This window comes from Simochromis diagramma, unplaced genomic scaffold (genome assembly GCF_900408965.1).
Source record: "Simochromis diagramma unplaced genomic scaffold, fSimDia1.1 OVJJ01000216.1, whole genome shotgun sequence".
NCBI lineage: Eukaryota > Metazoa > Chordata > Actinopteri > Cichliformes > Cichlidae > Simochromis > Simochromis diagramma.
In genome coordinates, this window is record NW_024386883.1 from 20,008,793 (window position 1) to 20,031,661 (window position 22,869).

A 22,869-nucleotide genomic window follows, 5' to 3' on the forward strand; every position below is an offset into this window, starting at 1 on the left:
CTCCGGTGCCAAGTTAAACCAGGTAAAGACTGAAGGAGTGTGGTTTGGACAAAACTTGTCATGATGCTGGGTCCTTTTGACCCAGCGTTTTGTGTTTTCTCTTCTTGTGATTTTGGTTCTGTTCTTCCTCTGTTTAGTGTTTACTCTGTTCTGCCCGTGTGTTCCTGTATCTAGTCTGCGTTTCTTAGTTTGTGTCCTTTCATGTTTAAGTTCCTGTTTTATTGTGAAGGTCTGCGTCTTATGTGAGTGTTTTCAGTTGCCTCCCTAGTCTCGTCACGTTAATCACTCCCAGCTGTGTTCCCCACCTGTGTGTAATCTCCCTGTGTTCTCTGAGTGTATTTAAGTTGTGTCTTCTGTCATAGTAGTTGCTGGTTTGTCTGTGTTGTTTTCCCTCGGTCTCCCTGCAGCTCTCCATGTGTATTTCCCCGGACCTCCCTGCATCTTCCTTTCTGGTTTGTTTTGTTAGTTTTACCCAGTTTAGGTTCCAGTTTCATGTTCCCAGTGCCTTTGTTGTTTGTATTTCCTTCATTAATAAATACTCACCTGCACCAGAGCTGCCGCGTCCTGGTCCTAAATAATTCCACACGGCTTGCCCTGGCAAACCGTGACAAAACTCAAAAGAACCTGTAATTGATTTAAACGCTAACAAAGAGATGAAGAATATAGGTATTTGGATTACTAAAAATGATCCATGTCTTTTGAATTGGAAAAAGAAAGAGAGTGAAATAGAGAATAAAATAGCTGAATGGGACAACAAAAATACAAACTATAAAGTGCGTGTGAATATTGTAAAAACATATGTAGTCTCAAAGTTACTTTTCCTAGCTACTGTCTTTCCCCCTCCTCAGAAAACTGTTATTAAATTAAGTAAATTGTGTACTAAATTGATTTGGTGGACAAACCGCAAAGTAACACAAAGGAAATTAATGTACAAAGGCAAAGAAAATGGAGGATTAGGAGCGCCAGATCTCATTTTGAGGTATCATTTTGATGATTCCCTTTTTGAAAAATATATATAGCGCATTAGAGCGAAGCACCCACTGGATCCAAGGGGAAAACATGAAAGGGAGAGCCCGAACGGGAGTGCCATACTTTAAACTTGTGTTCGGGGATTTTGTAGATCAGTGTGTGGTTTAAATCTTTTACAATTAAACTCAAAACAAATATATAATAAAAATCAATCTGGAAGAAAAAATGAAGGTATGATATGATATAAGTTTGCTGAAAAAGATGAAAATCAGAAAATAGTTAAAAACATATATGACAAAGTAATATCCGAGAACATGAGAGATACAGTGTGGCTTATCTCTGTCGGACGTCTCCCACTAAGAGCTGTGGTTCTGTGGAGTTGCTTTGTTACTACAAAGAAATGCCGCATGGAGAATTGTGATGAAGACGAAACTCTTGATCATCGGTTGCTATCATGTTACAGGACGGTTGAAATAAGACAGAAGATGGATAAACTCGGATTTGATATTGAAAATAATATAAAAGCAATAAGATATGGTTTGTTTAAAAAAAAAAGATGAGTGGAAATAAAAAGAAGATTGCTTTGATTGGTGATGTGCATTATAAATGTACACATATGGAAAACAAGGGCTAAAGGGTGTTATGCCCCTAGTCTAGGCGTGTAGGGACGCACATAAGATTGGAAGAGAGAGAGACAAATCCCCGCCCTGGTTCCCAAGCCAAACATCCAAACCAGTTGGGAGTAAAAAGGTGATTTTATTTAAGGAAAAGAAGCATAGCTCCAGGGTGAGCCCAGGCCAAAATAACAAACAAAACCAACTAAGTCCCACCAGAGAAAAACTAACTAAACCCTAGGAAAGAAACAGAACAAACAAATGACAGAGCTATCCCTCGCTCCCTACCCGGAAAACAGGAGAAAACGGTTCCAAAAGAAAAGGCGGCTCACCCCTTCCGCTTCAGCCCAAGAGTGCCTACGCTCTCAGCTAATGCACCAGGAGTGGCTTTCACAATTCACGCTCACACAAATACACAATAAGAATACAGGCTGGGAAAACCAGGGTCAGGGCCGCGTCGGCTGTCAAGCTACTCGCTCGCTCCACTCTCTCTCCCTCTCTCTGTGGATCTGTCAGAGCGGCTTTTTGAAGGTAGTCACCTGCTCCGTGGTCCAATCAGCCGCTCACTACTCTTCATTAGGGCAGGGACCTGGAAAGAGTCTTAAGCACAGTACAGAAACACAGGAAGAAAACAGCCCACACAGGGTCCTCATGGCCACAGCCGTAACAAAGGGATATAGAACAAAAAATGATAAGTAGTTCTGTAGTATGTAACAATATTGTAGCGCACCTGAGGAGGAGGAAAACTAGAGATATGAAACTATGTAACGACTTGCTGTGGGAGTTTTTATCATTGTTAAATGTAAAACAATATAATGTGAATACTTTGTGCATGGTGTTTATGTGATGTGTATTTGTAATTTGCGATTTTGATATTTAAATAAAGTATTTATAAAAAAAATAAAAAAATTAAAAAAAAAAAAGCAAGGGTGGTAAGGGTGGTGGACTTGGAGTTACGTAATCATGCCCCCGTGTTCACCACTACCTTTTGCATCTAACTTCAACAATTTATGGGTGAGACTTAAATACATCGGAAACGGGGATCCTCCGTCCCGTGATTATGTTGCTGAAGAGTTACTTCTACAAACAACATGGGTGAATGTACAAGACATTTATTCCTTCATTGCTCTGCCTAATAAACAGGACTTTGAGCTGTGCTTTACCCAAGAGGCGCCTTTACGTCGCTTCCTGGAGATATCACTTTCCAACGCATCGCACCCAAAATGGAAAGACTGGCAGTAGTGGTGTGCAGATTGATATTGAAATATCGATTCCTCCGATACCAGTTAATTATGTTCTAGAATCGATTCTCGTAGTAAAATATCGCTATTTTATAAATTCTGCGTAAATGTATATTTTATCATTAATAGGAACATAATGGAATGAAATTATACCACTGGGATCGTCGAAATTGTAAGGAACCATTTCCTCTTCCGCCTTTCATAGTCATCTGCGAAATACGGCTGTATAAATGTGTCGCAGACCCTTGGCGTGCAGCCATGCACACTCAAAACAATGGCCGACCGCAAGCGAAGCCATGTGTGGACATATTTTACCTCCACAAACAGCCAAGACGCAGTTTGTGATGTATGTGGGAAGACAGTGAGGTGTTGTGGCAACACCACTAACCTCGTAAAACACCTCAGAATTAATCATAACACAGAATATGATGAGCTCATGTTGAGGCGAACCGAAGAGGAGGAGAGCAGAAGGTGCTGCTAGGGCGAGACAGACGTCTCTCGCGGAGTCCTTTAGTGCTGCAGGCAGGCACTATCCAGGTACAGAGGAGGAAAATGTTGGGTACATAGGCTAGGTCGCATTAAAATATACAGAGTACTTGCAGTAAAACAGGCATTGTAGTCTTTAAAACATAAAAATTCAGTTGAAGATTATTTCATACATAAGAGAAACATTTTATAGATACTATTATTATGTATTAGCTTTATTATTATTTTCACTCAGTTTAATTTTTTTGACTGATAGTTATTTGAATATTTTAAAATGCAGGTATTGGCAAACTTATTTATTCCTTTAATTGTGTATTATACTGACAATTTCATTAACACAGCATTCTATTTAAAAGTATATGTAAACTATCAATTCCTTTCCCCTTGGGCTATTTTGTCAGACTGCATACATAGATGACTCTAAAAAGATTAAACATTTAGTACAGTATACCCCATATTTTGTTTTGTTTTGTCCTTTGTATTTTACTTTTTATGTAGATGATTCCCCAAGAGCAGCAACACTCACTAGATGCCTTGTAGCGATGATTGTGAAGGACCTCCAGCCTCTGTCCATAGTTGAGGACCAAGGTTTCCAGGGATTTTTGAGAGCTCTTGACTCAAAATATAAACTCCCAGGAGGAAAACCACTGACTGAGACTCATCTTGTAAATTTGTTTGATGAATGTAAAGGCAAAGTAAGAGCATCTTTGCAAAATGCTTCTAGTGTTGTACTTACCACTGATATGTGGACCTCAGTGTCCACAGAGGCATATTTGACTGTAACATGCCATCTCATTGAAAACTGGCAAATGAGAGAATTTGTCCTGGAAACTCTTTCCATGGGCAGCATACAGCAGATAATATCACCTCAGCAATTAAGCAAATCACAGAAGAATGGGGCATAACTGAGAAGGTGGTTGCAGTTGTCACAGACAATGGTGCAAATATGGTTCCTGTAGTGCACAAAGCTGGATGGAGGCATCTTCCATGTTTTGCACACACACTGAATTTAGTTGTAAAGGACAGTGTAAAAGCTGTCCCAGAAGTGGTGCAGGTGCTGGAAAAATGCCGTGCGATCGTGTCCTTTTTTCACCACAGCACAAAGACTACAGAGAAGCTCAAGGATAGTCAGCAACAGTTGAAAGTGGCAGAGCACAAGCTAATTCAGTCAGTAGATACCCGCTGGAACTCTGTCTTTTACATGTTGGAGCGGCTCTGTGAGCAAAATGAAGCCATGACCACAGCCCTCTGCCTTTTAGGGAAGAATGCATTGTGCTTAAATGTGGGAGAATTATCGCTGATCAAGGAAACAGTTGATGCACTACGGCTGTTTGAAGAAGTAACACAGGAGGTTTCATCTGAAAAACATGTTTCAGTCTCCAAAGTTATTCCACTTGTGTCACTCATTCACAGGGCTGTAGCAGTCTGTGAACATCAGGGCAGCGCTTTTTCCACACAACTGGCACAGCAATGCCAGCGCAGATTCAGGGGTATTGAGAGCATTCACTGTCTAGCTGCAAGTACATTTCTGGATCAGTCAAAAACACCTTGGTTTTGGAGACAAAGACAATGTTTAAGTATTAAAAAAACATCTCCACACTGAAATGCAAGAAGTCTATCAGAGAGGACAGTCTGTTCCCACTCTAACTGTAAGTTCAACACCTACTGTTAGCTCTGCCGCAGGGCCTTCTACTTCAGGGTCTATCCCGAGTCCTCCAACCGCAGGTCTAGCTGCAACAAAAGCAGGGATATGGACAGATTTTGACATGCAGGTTGTGTCAAGCCAACATCAGTGGTCAGCTTCCAGTGATGTACTCATTGAATTATGCCAGTAAATAAGGAGATAAGGATCCATTGGTTTGGTGGCAAGAGCATGAACAAACCTTCCCATCCCTAAGCAGACTTGCTGTGAGACACCTAGGAATCGTTGCTTCTTCTGTACCTGCAGAGAGAATCTTTTCAAAAGCAGGAGAGGTTGTGAGCAAAAAACAGAGCAGACCTAAAGGGAAAACTGTAAGTATGCTGTTGTTCCTAAACAAAAACCTCTGAATAAGGGAAAGTGGTACTGTCAAATGTTTTTGTTGAAATGTCAAGGAAAGATAAATGTTAAATGACATGTTAAATTACGTGTTGAAATAGCACACAACTTCAGGTTTTTTTATTTGTATATAATAATTCTGCATTATTAACCCTTTAAAGCCGGTCGGAGCGGGCACGCTCCGTTTTGCGCAACTATTTTTAAATCCCGGTAGCTCTGCAACCACGTAAGCTAGCGCAAAAATTTTTTTTGCATATGAAACCGGAGGAGTTATACTTAGATCTTATGCCATCAGCTTGTCCTCGGTCACGGTTTCCTTCCACATATAGCTTTGCAAAAACTGCATAAAAAGCACTTGCAGCAACAAGAACATAATATTCCAGAAACACGCTTTGCCGATCCGATCAGCTGCTTGTAACACTTCCTACGTCCATCAGCGTGAACTATCGCATGTCCGCCATGACCTGCCCGAAACCAGAAATGACGTCATTTTGCAGAAATGTAGTTTTTTACCATCAGGGCCTCATGAGCCTATACTGGTGTTTTTAAAAGTTATGTTTGACTTTCTGACTTTCTGTGTCGTTTCTGGGATGCACTGGTATCGCACATCACTAACTGGCAGGTGGAGTCTTCTGTCCAGGTAGAAGTGGTGACTCAAGCCAGTTGACAAATTCGGGGCCCCTATAATGGCAGGATTATCTACCCTGCCCAAACAGTGAGGTGTTTCACTTGCCAAGATCTAGATCACCAGGCGAGAGAATGCCCAACAATTAAATGTTGGAAATGTGGTGATTTGGGTCATAAGGCTAAAGACTGTCATAATGAAAGTGAATGCTCCCTCTGTGGTGTGAAAGGGCACACTTTCTTTAAATGCCCCAAGTCCTTTGTTAACATACTGAAATCCTCCCAACAACCTCGACCCTCAGACACTTTGGTTTTTCCTTCTTTGGAGGAACCTTCCCAAGCAACGGACGCCCCCGTGACTGCTCAAGAGAAAGAAGCTTTGTGCCTTCAAGAGATGAGATTAAAAACACATGCGGATATAAATGAATTAAATAAAGTGTGGAACCCTGGCCATTCAATAATATCAATAGGGGAAGACAGCTTGACAGAGTGGGTATTTTCTTCAAAAAAGATACGGTGAATATGATCAAAAGTAGAAACATAATAACGGGACGACTCCTCCTTGTTGATTGCTGTTATTACAGGCAAAAGCTGCGTTTTATTAATGTATATAATGCACCCGATCGAACGAAAAAGATGCAATTGCTGAAAAAAATGTATTTGTTAGAGATTGGTTTTAATATTATTTTATGTGGAGATTTTAATATTGTTACTGAAGCGACTGACAGGATATCCAATGTTGAGTTTAGAGAATCGCGGCGAGAAAGTAAATTGTTGGTTCAAATTTGTAAGGAAGCAGCAGTTCGTGATCTGTACAGAGTCTTGCATCCCCGTACCATACATTACACTAGGTTCGACTCATTAACCAAAACAAGGATTGATAGATTTTACATATCATCTAGTATTCAAAGTCTTAAATATGACACATTCTTAACAGACTTTTCTGATCACATGGTGGTTATGGCAACAATATCCTGTTGCTCCCATGAATTTTTGAACTATTGGAAACTGAATACATTTTTGTTAGCAGACGGGCTGCTTGTGTCTGAAGTTAAATCTGAAATTAAGAAAATATTACATCGTAAGATTTTTACTGCCTCTTTCTTGGAACTTCGGGAACTTCTTGAACGACGCATGTGTAAATTTTTTATATTTAAAGCGAGAGAATTAAATCATGCTAAGAATATGAAATACAATGAAGAAGTAAGTAGATATATATATATATAAGAAATAAGAAGGAGAAACAAGGAGAGGAGGAAAATCAAATGATATCTCTAAGGAGAGTACTGATCGAGTCAATAGAGAAGTTTTATTTAATATGTTGAGATGTACTGAATTTTATGGGAATAGCAACTATATGATTCTAAATAATCAAAAGAAACGTGGAAATGATTTCATTGTCTCAATTAAGGACAAACATGGAAAGTCAGTTTTTAAAGAAGAAGGGAAAAGACAAGTTATTAGGGACTATTGTTCAGAGATGTTTTCACCCATAGTTACAAACAGTGACGCTGTTAACAATCTTCTAAGTGAGGTTGAACCATTAAATTCTGTTATTTATGAAACCTTGGTTGGGGAAATTAAAAGAGAGGAAGTGGAATCAGTAATTGATCAACTTGGCATATTTGCTGCAAGTTGTTTTACAAGTAAATTTTGGGTTGTCAATCTTATATTTTCTTTTATCCCATTGGTTGATGTAAACCTATTGTTCAATCAGATGTAAGTAAGGTGTGATCTAAGTGAGGCGAAAGAAAAAAAGAAAACAACACTAACTAAGCTGGTGAGAGTCGGCAGCTGCACATTAGCGGAGGAGGTTGTATACCAGAGCTAACGGGAGAATAGTTAAACAATAGCCGTGGATGCAGAGTCTACGTTCCTGTTATGGACTGTTTTACCCTGTGATGATGGACCGAGAGGAATTCTCTGGACCCTTCTGCTGTGGATAGGATTTCCGTGGTTTCGTCCCAGTGTCCTCAGCAACCCGACCATGCAGCTAATTCCAACCACGTTGCCGAGTGGAGGCCGCATGGTCACAGACCGAGCCTGCCCCTCAACTTGCCTTCGCAGTTAGCCCAAAGGATTTGTGAGTAGACTTGAGCAAGGGCATTTTATTTTCTGCTTGTTTAACAAGTGAAGCAGCCATTTATGTGTTTTCTGATCCCAACGAGCCCAAGCAACGACCAGGTCTGCAACGGTTTCAGTATATGAGCTCACAAAGGTTACAAATTTGAACGGAACTTAAAGGGGAGTAATTTGGATAAATGCGTTTTCTAAAACATTGAATGTGAGTTGTGAAGAAAAAACACCCAATTTAATTGTAAGGAAACAGTTTAGAACTTGAAATATTGTATTTATTTTATTTAAATCATATTTTATTTGACTAAATTTTACATTTTGAATTTAAAGTTTTGTGTTGTGTCATAATTATTATTTACAGAGTTTATAAGTGGTAACGGTTACTAAAAAGTGAAAAGGGGTTTAACACATTAATCTTCACTAAGAATAATGGATTTATCTAAACAGAACTCACTATTTCCACTGAGTGGAGGCACCACCAATATTAAAACTTCTAAGTACAAAGGTTAAAACTGGTTAATTATTGTTTCTCCTGTTTACCAGTAAAATTAAGTGACGTACCCAGGGCCCCGCTCATAGTACTATCACCACCTTAACCGAGGGTTAATGTTAGGATGCCTGGGTCATTGACCCAGGGTTTTTGAGTTTATTATATTATTTATCATTTCTAGTCTTTGGTTTCTTTGTTAGAGTCATGTCTTATGGTTTATGTCGTGTAATCCTTAGTTGCTGTCTCCCCTGTCTGCTATATCCCCGTGTCCAGTCAGTGTCTGCCCTGGTCCCACGTCTCTGTTCCCTCTGTTGTAGTGCCTGCCTGTGAGTCTGTGTCTGTAAGTTCAGTCTGTGTTATGTTTCCTGTTTTATTTTGAAGGTCCATGTCTTATGTTAATGTATCTGGTTTTGCTTCCCCAGTTTCGTTAGGCCTGATTTGCCCCAGCTGTGTTTCCCTCCTGTTGCCCATTCCCTGATCGCTCCCTCTGTGTATTTTAGCCCTGTGTTTCAGTTTGTCGGTGTCATGATCTACTCTCATTTATGCTGTGTGGGCTGCCTGCTTATAAGTTTATTTGCATTTCTGTTATGTTTTGCCATCCAGCAATAAAAGCTCAGTTTGAAGTACACTTGCCTGCTGTGAGTCTGCACTTTGGGTCCACTACTCCTGCCTGCACACAGCGACACTTGACAGAAGATTGCGACCAGAATATGGACCCAGCAGATGTTGAACTGCACGAGCGCCGGCAGGTAGCTCTCTCCCAGCTAGAGGAGCTCCGGTGGAGGCCATGGCTCACCCCCGACTATGGGCACATTTTTCATGGGACTCGTTTAGCTCTGGGGGGTCCCCAGAGTTGCCATGCTGCTTCACCTGCTGCTTCGCCTGCACTTGTGCTACCTACACTATAAGTGGGAGGTCTTCGTTTAACTTCAGACACACATTTCTTGCTGGAGCCACAGCGTTGCTCCTCCCGAGGAAAGCGGTGCCCACGCCACCGTCATATGGACAATTCTGAGCAACTTGTGGTGGTGAGTTGAAATGACTACCTTGCCCACACTCCTGAGCCAATAAACAGAAAGGACTATAATCTCACCTCAGACACCTTCGGGATCTCTTCTCGCGATGATGATGATGATTTGGATTGGAAGGCCAGTTTTGGTTAGCTCCTCACGAGCTAGTTAATGACAATATACATTCCTCTGAGATTTTTTTTTTAATACTGTTCATCGTGGTGGAAATAAGCTAAAACCCACTTTTGCCAAGTCTGTTTTTTTTCTAAACCTGGCCACGTAAAGTCTGAGACTGAAAACTGTTAAATCAAAGACTGAGACTGCTAGACGTGGTGGTGGTGGTAGGAAGCTAACAAGCATTTTAGATGAGTCTGTGTTTGCTGAGCCTGCTCCTTCACCCCGTTGTGTTCCTGCTCCCAGTGCAGCTCAGGCCCAGCATTCCCCTGCACCTGTTTTAGTGCTTTGGGTGGGGGAGGCTGAGGTCCACCTGATCCCTGCTCCGGTTAGGGTTAGTAAATTAGTTAGTAAAGGGTTAGGGGTTAGGGTTAGTAAAAGGGCAGTAAATGTTCAAGGGTTTCATCTTCGGCACATCGTGACATTGGACATTCTTTGGTGGTAACATAACAGCTCCACTGAACCACCGCTCTAACGGGGAGACGTCCAACAGAAATCAACCAAACTGTATCTCTCATATTTTCAGAAATTAATTTGTCATAGATATTTTTAACTACCAACGGGTATTCTTCTACGCCCACGCCCTTATATTTTATCTGTCCTTCATTATTTTTACTATTAATTATATTGTATACTTGTTTAGTCTTTCCACTGTTCCGTAGTGTCTCCAAAAAGGAGCTTATAATAAGGTATATTGGATCTAGCCCTACCTTTTAATTTTCCCCATTGTGCTACATCACCTCTAATCCACGGAGTTCCCCTATTAAGAGCGCTAAAAACATTTTTAATAAACAGAATTCTCAAAGTGATACGGAGATCTGGCGCACCCAATTCACCACACTCTTTGCCTTTTATACATCAAGGTTCGTTTCGTTACCTCACGGTTTCTTCCCCATATTAATTTAACACACAATTTGTTTAAAAGTGATTTGTGAGGAGGAGGAAAAACCGTGGCAAGGAAGAGAAGTTTAGATACTATATGGGTTTTGACTATATTAACTCGTGCTTTATAGTTAGTATTTTTATTTTCCCATTTAGCTACTTCTTAATTTCGCATTCCTTTTTTTTAGACCAGTTTAACAAACAGGGGTCCCCTTTGTTGATCCAAATTCCCAAGACTTTCATTTCGTTATTTACTTGTATGTTTATTTTTGGCTTTTGTAGTGAGGAACCAAACCACACGCCTTCTGTTTTTTCTGGGTTTAATTTTGCCCCTGATGCCAATTCATATTGTTTGAGGTGAAAAAATAACCTGTCCAACTCATCCTGGTTCCTAATAATAACTGTAACATCGTTGGCATAAGCCATAGCTGTCACTCTATAGCCATCATTAAAACAGTAACCTTTAATATTAGTCTTTATTAATTAGTTTCAATAAGGGATTGATGGCTAAAACATACAAAGCAGCGCTTAGCGGGCATCCCTGTTTCACTCCACAGGAAGCATGGAATTGTTCGGTCAAAATTCCATTTACCTTGACTTGTATGATGGATTTTTTTTTTTTTTTATATAACAATTTTACTATGGCGATGAAACCGTCCGGCATCCCATAGGCTTTCATAACCGCCCATATATACGAATGAGAAAGATAATCAAATGCTTTCTTTTGATCTAAGCCAAGAATAAAAAAGTCAGTCTCTTCTGGAGTATATTACCTCTCTAAGGGTGCACAGATTATCCCACATCTGGCGACCTTTTATAGCACATGTCTGTTCCTTCACAATAATTTTATCTAATATATCTTCTAATCTATTCATTATTATTTTAGCTAATATTTTATAATCAACATTCATTATTGTTAATTGTCTATAATTATTTATATCACTTTTATCACCTTTTTTATATAATAAACACATCAGGCCAAAATAGAAAGACTCACATAATACTCCTTTTTCAAGCCCTGAATTCAAAGCTGAGGTTAAAAGTTCATTTACTTCCGCTATACCCAACTTGTAAAACTCAGCTGGGAGACCATCTAAACCTGGAGTTTTATTGTTATTCAGTTGCTCAATAGCAGCTAAAACCTCTTTTCTTATCACCCCAAGGAGTGAATCAAAAACAGAAGGTTCAAGAGGTTCAATAACATTTAACAATGATCGTAAAGCATTGCTGTCTGAAGGTAATGCAGAAAACATGGAAAAGCATTGTTCTCTGACAACGTATCTTTTCTCACTCCCATTGGCGGTTAATTTTCCACTTCCATCCCTAATAGAGGGGATAAAGTTGCTACCACGTCTCCTCTGACCAGACACAATCGCAAAGTCAGTGTTTCCATTTTCATCACACCCTGCTGTTATCTGCATATTAAATAATAATTCATTATTTATCAATTCGATTTCTTTTTTCAACTCATCCATCTGATGTTCCTCTTCTTCGTTTTTTGTTTTTTTGTTGTTGTTTTTTTAATAAATATATATATATACTACATACATACATACATACATACATACACACACACACACACACACTTTAGACTTATATATGCTTTTACATCTTCATTATATTTCATATTCTTGGCATGATCTAACTCCCGACATTTGAATTTGAAGAAATCTTTCAATCGGCTTTTAAGCAAATCCCACAGTTCAATCTCAGAACTTACCAGAACTCTTAATTGCAATATTTTTTTAATTTCACATTTTAGTTCTTGTATTAGCGCTAGATTCCTCAAACACGCCGTATTTAATTTCCAATAGCTTTTAGGATAGTCAAGACCACACTGCATTGTAGCTTTAACAATCATATGATCAGATAGATCAGTCATATAGGTGTCATAATTAAGGGCGTGTATTGAAGAAGAAATATAAATCCTATCTATTCTAGTTTTGACATTTGTGTCAAATCTAGTAAAATGAGTCTTTGTGGGATGTAATATTCTATAGAGATCTCTAAGGGAAGCATCTGCGCAAACCTGCGCTAAAAATTTACCTTTACGATTGATCTTAAAAGGCATTGTAGCAACTCTATCACTTTCCTCCGTTACAATATTAAAATCGCCACATATTAAATTAAAACCCACTTCCAAGAGCTGCTTCATTTTTTTTTTAACAGCCTCATTTTCTTTGTCCTTTCAGGTGCAGTATAAACATTGATGATCCACATCTTCTCTCCATGATAAAAACAGTCAACTAAAAGAAGTCTTCCAGGAATAATGTCCCTTCGTCTTATTATGTTCACATTTGAGTCTTTAAAAAAGATACCAACACCAACTCCATCTGCACTATCCTCCCCGATTGAAATTATTGAGTGCCCCGGACACCACATTTGAGTTAGTGCAGATATATCATTGTCACTTTTCAGTCTCATCTCTTGTAGACAGAGAATATCATAATTTAGCTTTAATAAATTTTCAACTTTCCTTTTTCTGTATCTTTCTGATTGTAACCCTCTAACATTCCATGTTATTATTTTAAGAGTACTCCTATTTATGTAATAGGAGGTTATTCGGTAGAGAGAGGGAACATTGTAGATTCAACATTACCTTGCGGAGGGCTGGATCGATCGTCTTTTCTCTTATCTCTGCTATAAGACGCCATCGAGACACTTCTTTTCCTTCCTCCTTTCGTTGTTTCATTGACCAATTCCTCCATTGCAGGATGCTGTTTGTTAAGAAAAATCCCTGTTTGTGGATCCACATCATCTCGTCTTGCTGGATAATCCGTAGGAGAAATCTCCACTGGAGTCAAAATGGGTGATTCTTCACTATCACTTGCACTTAAGTAGCTTTCAGATGAATTTTCTTCCTCGCTTTCCCTTCGTTCGTCATCGCTCTCACTTTCCACATCAGAGGTTTGTGAGAAGGATTGGTCTCCCGGTTCTTCTCCACTTTTTACTGTTATTTCTTCAAGTTGTCTTGAGAGCATCAAATCCTCCTCTATGTTGTTATTGTCTGTCTGCGGCTCTGTTACTCCTGGAAGATTTGTTGTGGTACGATTACCGGGTTCTTGTCCTGAAGCAGCGTCAGGGACAGCCAATGGATTTATTAAGGACACATTTCCATATGTGAGCTTTTCTTGTAGCGGGGCTGGATTTGAAGCTACTGGCAGCGCTGAAGTGGTTGGAAGTAGGGCTGGGCGATATATCAAAAATTTATCGTTACCGAAATTTATGACTCTCATCGACGTCATTTTGCCCATGTCGGTAAATTCGGTATTTAAAAAAAAAAAAAAAAAAAAAGGCATGTGCAGGTTGGCGATGTTCATGTCCCTTTAAGACGCTGTGCTACGTTACAGACTTGACGGGGTGGAGTCACATGACTCTACTACCTGTAACAAGACGAGACACGGGTGAACAAATGGAGGACGATTTAAATGTTGAAGCAGCAGCGACGGAGGTAGAGCTGGTGGAGGAGGAAGAGGAGACGCTTGTTAACAAAAAAAATGTTCAAGCCCTGCCTAATTTTAACTATCAGTGTTCTATTGAAGTTTTTTGCAAACAGCACTATTTAATGTTTTTGTTTAAGAGTTTATAGTTTTCACTAGTCACATGGCAGTGCTTAGTATTTATTATAGTTTTTTCTGTGTTCAATTGACATTTGTGTTTGTGACATTATTTGTTTACAAGTTATAGTACCTCAAGGCCTTAGCAGAGATAGGCCTTTGTCCATGATGGCATTACATTTGCACAATCATTGTTTACTTTGTGAATAGCCAATGTGAAACATATTTATTATTAAACTATTTTGTTTACAAGGGATACACATTTTTTTTAGAGAGCATGGTTACATATTGTATCCTACACTTTTTATTTTGTTCAGTTAATAAATCTTAACCACTAAAAGTACTTACTACTATTGTCTTCATTTATTTTCAGTGACATTTTACAGTCCTTTAAAGTGGTAATAATATAATTGCAATGAATAGGTCTAGGGGGAATAATATTATCAAAATAACTGGAGGAACTATGCTGCTTGCCACAGCCCCATCAAATGAAAGAAAAAAAAAAAAAGTTTGGTTTTTTTTGGGCACTTGGGGTGGTTATCGTCCATTTATCGTTATCGAGGTTAACTGCTCAATTTATCGTGATATTGATTTTAGGCCATATCGCCCAGCCCTAGTTGGAAGGTTTGTTCGAAAAGCACTCGTGGAGGGCTGCTGGGAGGCTTTAGTTATATTGGCAAAGGATTTGGGACATTTAAAGAAGGTGTGTCCCTTCAGTCCGCACAGGGAACACTCGCTGTCATTTTGGCATTCTTTAGCTTTATGACCCAACTCCCCGCATTTCCAGCACTTAAAGGTAGGACAGTCTCTTACTTGATGGTCTAGAGCTTGGCAGACGAAACATCTGTTTGCCTGTCCAGGATATATGACACGCCCATTAAAAGGCCCCAGAGAGATGGAGTTAGGGATGGAAACAATATGACCTGCTCCATCTCTCCGCATTCGTACTTTGAATTTTCTTACTCCGTACCATAAGCCGAATTTGTCAACCGGCTTCACAGGAGGTTGCAAGACTTCACAGTACCTTTGTAGATAGAGCTCAATGTCTTGGTCCGGAACTCTCCCTGTCCAAAATTTCACCACAATTGTTGTGACTTCTAGCTGGACTGGAGATTCTACAGACCATTCCTTCCACTTCGGGTGATTTAAGTTGGTATGATGAATTTCCAAGAACCGTCGTAAGGGGGCTTCTTGAAGGAAGCACAACTCAAACTCTCTTCTATTGGGTAATGAAATGAAAGAATAGATGTCCTGGGGGTTTACCCAAGAAGATTGGAAAAGGAGTTCCTCCGCCACATAATCGCGGGAAGGTGGATCGTTACTTCCACCATATTTCAACCTTACCCATAGGTTGCCAAATTTAGAGGCATAGGGTAAAGGTACATAAGGGGGCATGTTTAAACACACAAGGGCTAACAAGCAGAAGGGAAGGGATAAACTCAGGCGACAATGCCACCCTTGCCTCTTCCACTCATGGTTAAAGTTTCTTCTCTGAACGAACAAAGTCCACCCCCCCCCCCCATTACTACCATCCTTACAACATTCAATACATCTTAAACTTCTCTCCATAGCTCAGACTTTAGCTCACCTATCAGCTTCGTCACCTGCTCAGTTCTCACCTCAGTTGTTTACTCAGCCACCTGTTCCAGCTGAAGGGTCCGAGGGGCCCGTCCAGCAGCCTGACTCGCCTGCAGTGCCACCATCCGTGGCTCCCATGCCATCACCTGCAGTGCCACCACCTGCTCCCCCATCCGCTGCAAAAGAGGCGTCTTTTACTGTCGTACTTTTTTTTTTTTTTTTTCTTTCTTTAAACAGACCATATTTTATAGCTCGTATGTTGTTATCAATTTCAAACCCCACTTTAGTCATTTGCTGTCTGATTTCTACTGTTCTGTAACAGGATAGCAGTAAATGTTCAAGGGTTTCATCTTCGGCACATCGTGACATTGGACATTCTTTGGTGGTAACATAACAGCTCCACTGAACCACCGCTCTAACGGGGAGACGTCCAACAGAAATCAACCAAACTGTATCTCTCATATTTTCAGAGATTAATTTGTCATAGATATTTTTAACTATTAACGGGTATTCTTCTACGCCCACGCCCTTATATTTTATCTGTCCTTCATTATTTTTATTATTAATTATATTATATACTTTTGTCCAGTTAATATTAAGGTCTTTCCACTATTCTGTAGTGTTGCCAAAAAGAAGCTTATGAGGTATATTTGATCTAGCCCTACCTTTTAATTTTTCCCATTATGCTACATCACCTCTAATCCACGGAGTTCACCTATTAAGAGTGCTAAAAACATTTTTAATAAACGGAATTCTCAAATTGATGCGGAGATCTGGCGCACCCAATCCACCACACTCTTTGCCTTTATACATCAAGGTTCGTTTCGTTACCTCTCGGTTTGTTCCCCATATTAATTTAACACACAATTTGTTTGAAAGTATAATTGTTTTATGAGGAGGAGGAAAAAACGTGGCAAGGAAAAGAAGTTTAGATACTATATGCGTTTTGACTATATTAACTCGCTCGTTAGTATTTTTATTTTCCCATTTAGCTACTTCTTCTTTAATTTCACATTCCTTTTTGTTCTCCTGCTGGAGCTTGAGACACAATCAAATGGACCTCAGAGTCTTCTAGAGTTCCTGCTGTCTGCTGTAGATCAGATGTCTCAAAAGCAGAAAGAGATTGATGCTGATTCTTAGCCATGTTTGCATATGATCTTGGACATTTGAAAAAGTATGTCTTATTTGACCACAAAGAGAACATTCACTTTCATTTTGACATATTTTAGCTTTATGTCCCAGATTTCCACATTTCCAGCACTTGATTGTGGGACATTCTTTTACTTGATGATCAGAAGCCTGGCAAATAAAGCATCTAGCCGTTTGACCAGGATAGATAACTCGACCATTGTACGGACCCAGAGAGATGGAATTGGGGATATGAATGAAATGTCCATCTTTATCTCTCCGAAGACTAACTTTAAACTTCCGATCCCACAGGCCGAATTTGTCCACCGGCTTAATAGGTGGATGTAACGCCTCACAATATCTTTTCAAATATAATTCGATGTCATGATCATGGATTCTTCCTGTCCAGAATTTGACCACAAGGGTGATTATTTCAATTTGAAGAGATGATTCTACTGTCCACTCTTTCCATTTTGGTTGGTCAGAGCTTGAAGCAACAATCTCCATGAAGCGTTGTAGAGGAGCTTCCTGGAAAAAACACAGTTCAAAGTCCCTTCTGTTTGGGAGGGAGATGAAAGAGTAAATGTCCCGAGGATTCACCCAAGAGGACTGAAAAAGCAATTCCTCCGCTTCATAATCTCTAGTGGGAGGTTCTCCTTCCCCACCATATTTCAATCTGACCCATAAATTGCCAATCTTGGAGGCATAGGGTGCAGGTGTATAGGGTGGCATGATAGATTCTAACACTGGGCACAAAAGGAGCAGGTGGGCAAGGATAAACTAAGAGTTACCCCCCTTTACTTTTTTTTTTTAAATTACTTTATTTAAATATCAAAATTCACAATTACAAATACACATAATACAAGCACCATGCACAAATTATTCACATCTTATTTTACATTTTACAATAATAAAAGCTCCCACAGCAAGTCGTTTCCTAATTTCATATCTCTCGTTTTCCTTCTTCTCAGCTCAGTTACAATGTTTTTACATACTACAAAACTACTTATTTTTTGTTCTATGACACCTTTAGCCCTTGTTTTCCCATATGTGTACATTTATAATACACATCACCAGCCAAAACAATCTTTTATTTCCACTCATCTTTTCTTTAAACAAACCATATCTTACTGATTTTATATTATTTTCAATATTAAAACCTAGTTTTTCCATCCTCCTTATTTCAACCGTCCTGTAACATGATATCAATAGATGATCAAGAGTTTCGTCTTCATCACAATTCTCCATGGGGCATTTCTTAGTAGTAACGAAGCAACTCCACAGAACCACAGCTCTGACTGGGAGACGTCCGACAGAGATAAGCCACACTGTATCTCTCATGTTCCCGGATATTACTTTATCATATATGTTTTTAACTATTTTCTGATTTTCTTCTTTTTCCACAGCCTTATATTGTATCATACCTTTATTTTTATTTTTTTTTAGATTGATTTTATTATATATCTGTTTTGAGTTTAATTGTAAAAGATTTAAGCCATCCAATTTCCACTGATCCACAAGATCCCCAAACACAAGTTTAAAGTGCCTCTTCCACTCATGGTTACAGTCTGTTCTCTGAACGAGTAAAGTCAAATGAAAAACAAAATGCAAGTGACTGAACCAGTTATAGTTTAACATAGTCTTGATTTGCTGAATAAAGTATGTCCGAAATGTTGCCATATTATAACTAGTACATCGTATTAGAACGAAGCTCTTAAAGGGAGGTGTGTGGCTCTTAAAAGAGCCGTTGAGTTCTTTCAGTTGGTGTGAATGAGTTTAACCGCCGAAGCCGTACAGAGTGCGGCCCTGTCTCTTCAGAGCGTACACCACGTCCATGGCGGTCACGGTCTTCCTCTTGGCGTGCTCGGTGTAAGTGACGGCGTCACGGATCACGTTCTCCAGGAACACCTTCAGCACACCCCGGGTCTCCTCGTAGATCAGACCCGAGATACGCTTCACTCCGCCACGACGAGCAAGACGGCGGATGGCGGGTTTGGTGATTCCCTGGATGTTATCGCGGAGAACTTTACGGTGACGCTTAGCGCCTCCTTTTCCAAGTCCTTTGCCTCCCTTGCCCCTTCCACTCATGGTTATAGTTTCTTCTTTGACCGAACAAAGACGAATGAAAGTCAGTGACACAGGTCCTGTGTCTTTATGTGTGCTCTGAGGACGTAAAAGAAAACGGTATGAACGAGTTTCGCTGGGCGGATTGAGGCTCTGTGGCTCCGCCCACTCTTCGGTTGTCCAAATGTTGACATTTTAATCTAGTTCACTTTTAAAAAAAAAAAAAATAAAAATAAACACATGTAATGATCACTAGAATCTTTTTAGTTCATATTAAACACTCTGATCAACTGTAAAACGCCAAGTTTTTTTTCCCAAAGTATATTAGGTACTTCGAAAAATATATATATGAAGTGCACTAGTCTGTAATTCGCTCAGTTTGGGATAACAAAACATTAGATGTGCTTTGTGTATATGTATAACGCAATTGAAGGAAGGGGGGAGAGAACGAACACACACACGATATAATCGCGCTGTTTTACAACATAAAACAAATACTTGATTGTCTGTTTGCTTTTGACTTTGAAGTACTACACAGTTTTCAACAGTTCGTGTTACTTTAAAATTTTGTGTGGACATGTGCTCTTTAGAAGAAGTGGGTGGCTCTGAGAAGAGCCTTTTTTGGGTGGAGTAGAGCTGCAGTTTACTTGGAGCTGGTGTACTTGGTCACGGCCTTTGTGCCCTCGGACACGGCGTGCTTGGCCAGCTCACCGGGCAGCAGGAGGCGCACGGCGGTCTGGATCTCCCTGGAGGTGATGGTGGAGCGCTTGTTGTAGTGAGCCAGGCGGGAGGCCTCAGCAGCGATGCGCTCGAAGATGTCGTTGACGAACGAGTTCATGATGCTCATGGCCTTGGAGGAGATGCCGGTGTCGGGGTGCACCTGCTTCAGCACCTTGTACACGTAGATGGCGTAGCTCTCCTTCCTGGTCTTTCTCTTCTTCTTGCCTCCCTTGCCGGCGGTTTTAGTCACGGCTTTCTTGGAGCCCTTCTTGGGCGCGGACTTGGCGGGTTCAGGCATTTTTCTTCTTTGCTACTTCACAGCAGAGAAAATGCTCGTCAGCGCAGAGCAGCTCCCTTTTATTTCCGCTGTATGCAAATAAGGCTGTGCAGATCCCCGCCTGTCATTGGTCGAGGCTCTGCCTTTGGTCGAAAGATTGGGCGTGCCGTGTAAACATGGAAGACCAAAAAGGAAAGCTGGAAGTTCCTGTCAGCGTCAGTCCCCCCCTTCAATCAGTTCAATTAATCAGTTAAATGTGGCGCCCTGTCATAAATATTTAATTTCTATTAATTTTGAAAGCTTATAGTTTGCATATGATCTCATCACCAAGTGTTAAACATTTGTTGAACATTTTACGTCCTGTGCATGACAATGCAAAGGTTGATTCTCAGTCTTTTAATATAAATAAACAAATACATAAATAAAAAAATGTAAACCTGTGCCACTGATACTGTTACTGCTGTACATTTGCTCTGAAGAAGTGACCAGAGGAAAGAAGATGAAAGCATCAAGTAACCTCTAGCGTTCTGGTTTGATTCCCAGTTCCGAGCTTCAGCATTGTCATAAGCATCATAAACAACTCAAATAAACATACGTTTAAACTTAGTTCCACACAATCTGTAGCCCCATCCTGAGACAGACCAACACCTTGACCAGGGTTTCTTTGTCTGAGGTGTGATAGCTGAGAATGAATGAATGGCTTTTGCAGATTGAAGAACAGCACTCACTGAATCTGTACATTTATTCTTTGTGGGGGAGCTGCACAGCTGACACAGAGAAACAGACACCCTCATTCACAGCTACAGTCAATCTAGAATCACCAATTAAACTAACCAGTGTTTGGACTGCAGGACGCAACAACAGGGAGAACATGCAATTGCTGAAAGAAAAGCAGCAGGCAGCTGGATTAAAACTCAGAAACATCCCGTGAGGCAACATTGCAAATCACGATATTTCAAGTACTGCTTTAATTAATGCTATAGGAACAATAATCCATGCATTCACCAAATCCATGTGTGAAGTCTGTGGATAACACCACTGGTCTCTGTAACTACAGATAGGGATACCAGCACCGTACCCAACGGTGTTCAGAAAACAACCAAGGAGGTCACTGTATGTATGTATGTATGTATGTATGTATGTATGTATGTATGTATGTATGTATATATATATATATATATATATATATATATATATATATATATATATATATATATATAAAAACACCCAGCACGCCCCTGCGGGCGGTTTATCCTTCAAGCTCGGGTCCTCTACCAGAGGCCTGGGAGCTTGAGGGTCCTGCGCAGTATCTTAGCTGTTCCCAGGACTGCGCTCTTCAGGACAGAGATCTCCGATGTTATTCCCGGGATCTGCTGGAGCCACTCGCCTAGCTTGGGAGTCACCGCACCTAGTGCTCCGATTACCACGGGGAGCACTGTTACCTTCACCCTCCACATCTTCTCGAGCTCTTCTCTGAGCCCTTGGTATTTCTCCAGCTTCTCGTGTTCCTTCTTCCTGATATTGCTGTCATTCGGAACCGCTACATCGATCACTACGGCCGTCTTCTCATGTTTGTCTACCAACCGGACATAGTGGTGGTAAAATTAAAAAAAAAAAAAAAAAAGCCTCTCTCTTGTGAACCAAACAAGAAAAAGAAAAGAAAATACACTCAGCTGAAGCTTACAATGTCTGGTTGGTTAGCCACCAACCAGACATAGTGTTGATAGATAGATAGACAGATAGACAGATAGATAGACAGACAGACAGACAGACAGACAGACGTCTATTTTAAACTATATATAGATATCATCTAGATATCATCCTGTAAATTCCCACTTGATTTTTCTTAAATATTTGATTTTGATTACTAGCTATGAGAACTGCTGATCCTCAGCTTCGCACGCCCATTCAAATCTTTGTTGACCTCAGAGTGATTCTTTTCTGACTCTTGTGTCTGGCTTATTGGCAGTAGTTACATCATAAGATTCTTAAAAACTGAGCTTTAAAACATGCTAATAAATCTCTAATAAAAACCCAGAGATGCTGACAGTGATCCCTGACTATTTTAGGGATATAAAGCACTATTTAAAACACAAAGCATTAAAACACATTAAGAAGAAAACATCTTGATGATGCTCAGTCATCCAGGTAAATATATCTCCAAAAGTTGATTCTGTTCATCTGGACGTAGCGTTTTGTGGTGAGAAACGTTTTGTCACTCATCCAAGTGACTTCTTCAGTCTCAGCTGACTGCAGGTTTCCCCAAATTTTATAAACAGCACATTTGCATAATGACTGAAACCAGCCCAGTGAAGGAACAATGGGCTGGGAGGTCAGCTCCTCAATCTTAATTATGCAAATTCTCATGACCACTGATCAATGGCCATGAGTACCATTCACAGAGAGTTGGGGAATGGCTGCAATCACAGCATTGTAAGATGGCGAAGAACCTGCAGTCAGCTGAGACTGAAGAAGTCACTTGGATGAGTGACGAAATGTTTCTCCAACAAAATGCTACGTCCAGATGAACAGAATCAACTTTTGGAGATAAGAAGACAACAGTCTTAATGAATTTGTTGTAGTTTAACCATTAAAGGACACTATTAAAAGGTAATATTAAAAGGTTTGCTCATAATATTGCCATCATTATTAAGCGTAGTGGTGGCCAAATTAAGGTATCCGACGCAGTGAAGCTTGTATTGAAGAAGGGTTAGTTACTCTAAGCTTTTTAACGCTTTTCTGCCCTCTGGTGGACAAAAATATGAAGAGGCGCATGAATGTACAACTCGAAATGAACTACTTCATTATGTTTGCCTCTGCACAGCTGAGTTGATACACTGTATTTGATATCATGTGACAATTCTCTGCGATATTGATAAGGTGGTTTGAACATGTATTTTGGGGGGTGGAAAGAAAAGTTTGTGTCGTATTTGATTATTAG

At 40.0% G+C, this 22,869-nt stretch overlaps 1 protein-coding gene and 1 long non-coding RNA gene across 2 annotated transcripts; one reads left to right on the plus strand and one right to left on the minus strand.

Moving 5' to 3' along the window:
* Nucleotides 1-8,977: 8,977 nt before the first annotated feature.
* Nucleotides 8,978-14,669, plus strand: LOC120734049. Its single transcript, XR_005695960.1, has 2 exons — nt 8,978-9,566; nt 12,797-14,669. It is a non-coding gene; the product is annotated as an uncharacterized LOC120734049 (long non-coding RNA).
* Nucleotides 14,670-19,554: 4,885 nt separating this feature from the next.
* Nucleotides 19,555-19,993, minus strand: LOC120734053 (histone H2B 1/2-like). The gene has a single exon (XM_040032622.1). The coding sequence runs from the start codon at nt 19,947-19,949 to the stop codon at nt 19,575-19,577; it is 375 nt and encodes a 124-aa protein (XP_039888556.1). The 5' UTR covers nt 19,950-19,993; the 3' UTR covers nt 19,555-19,574.
* Between the last annotated feature and the right edge of the window lie 2,876 nt (nt 19,994-22,869).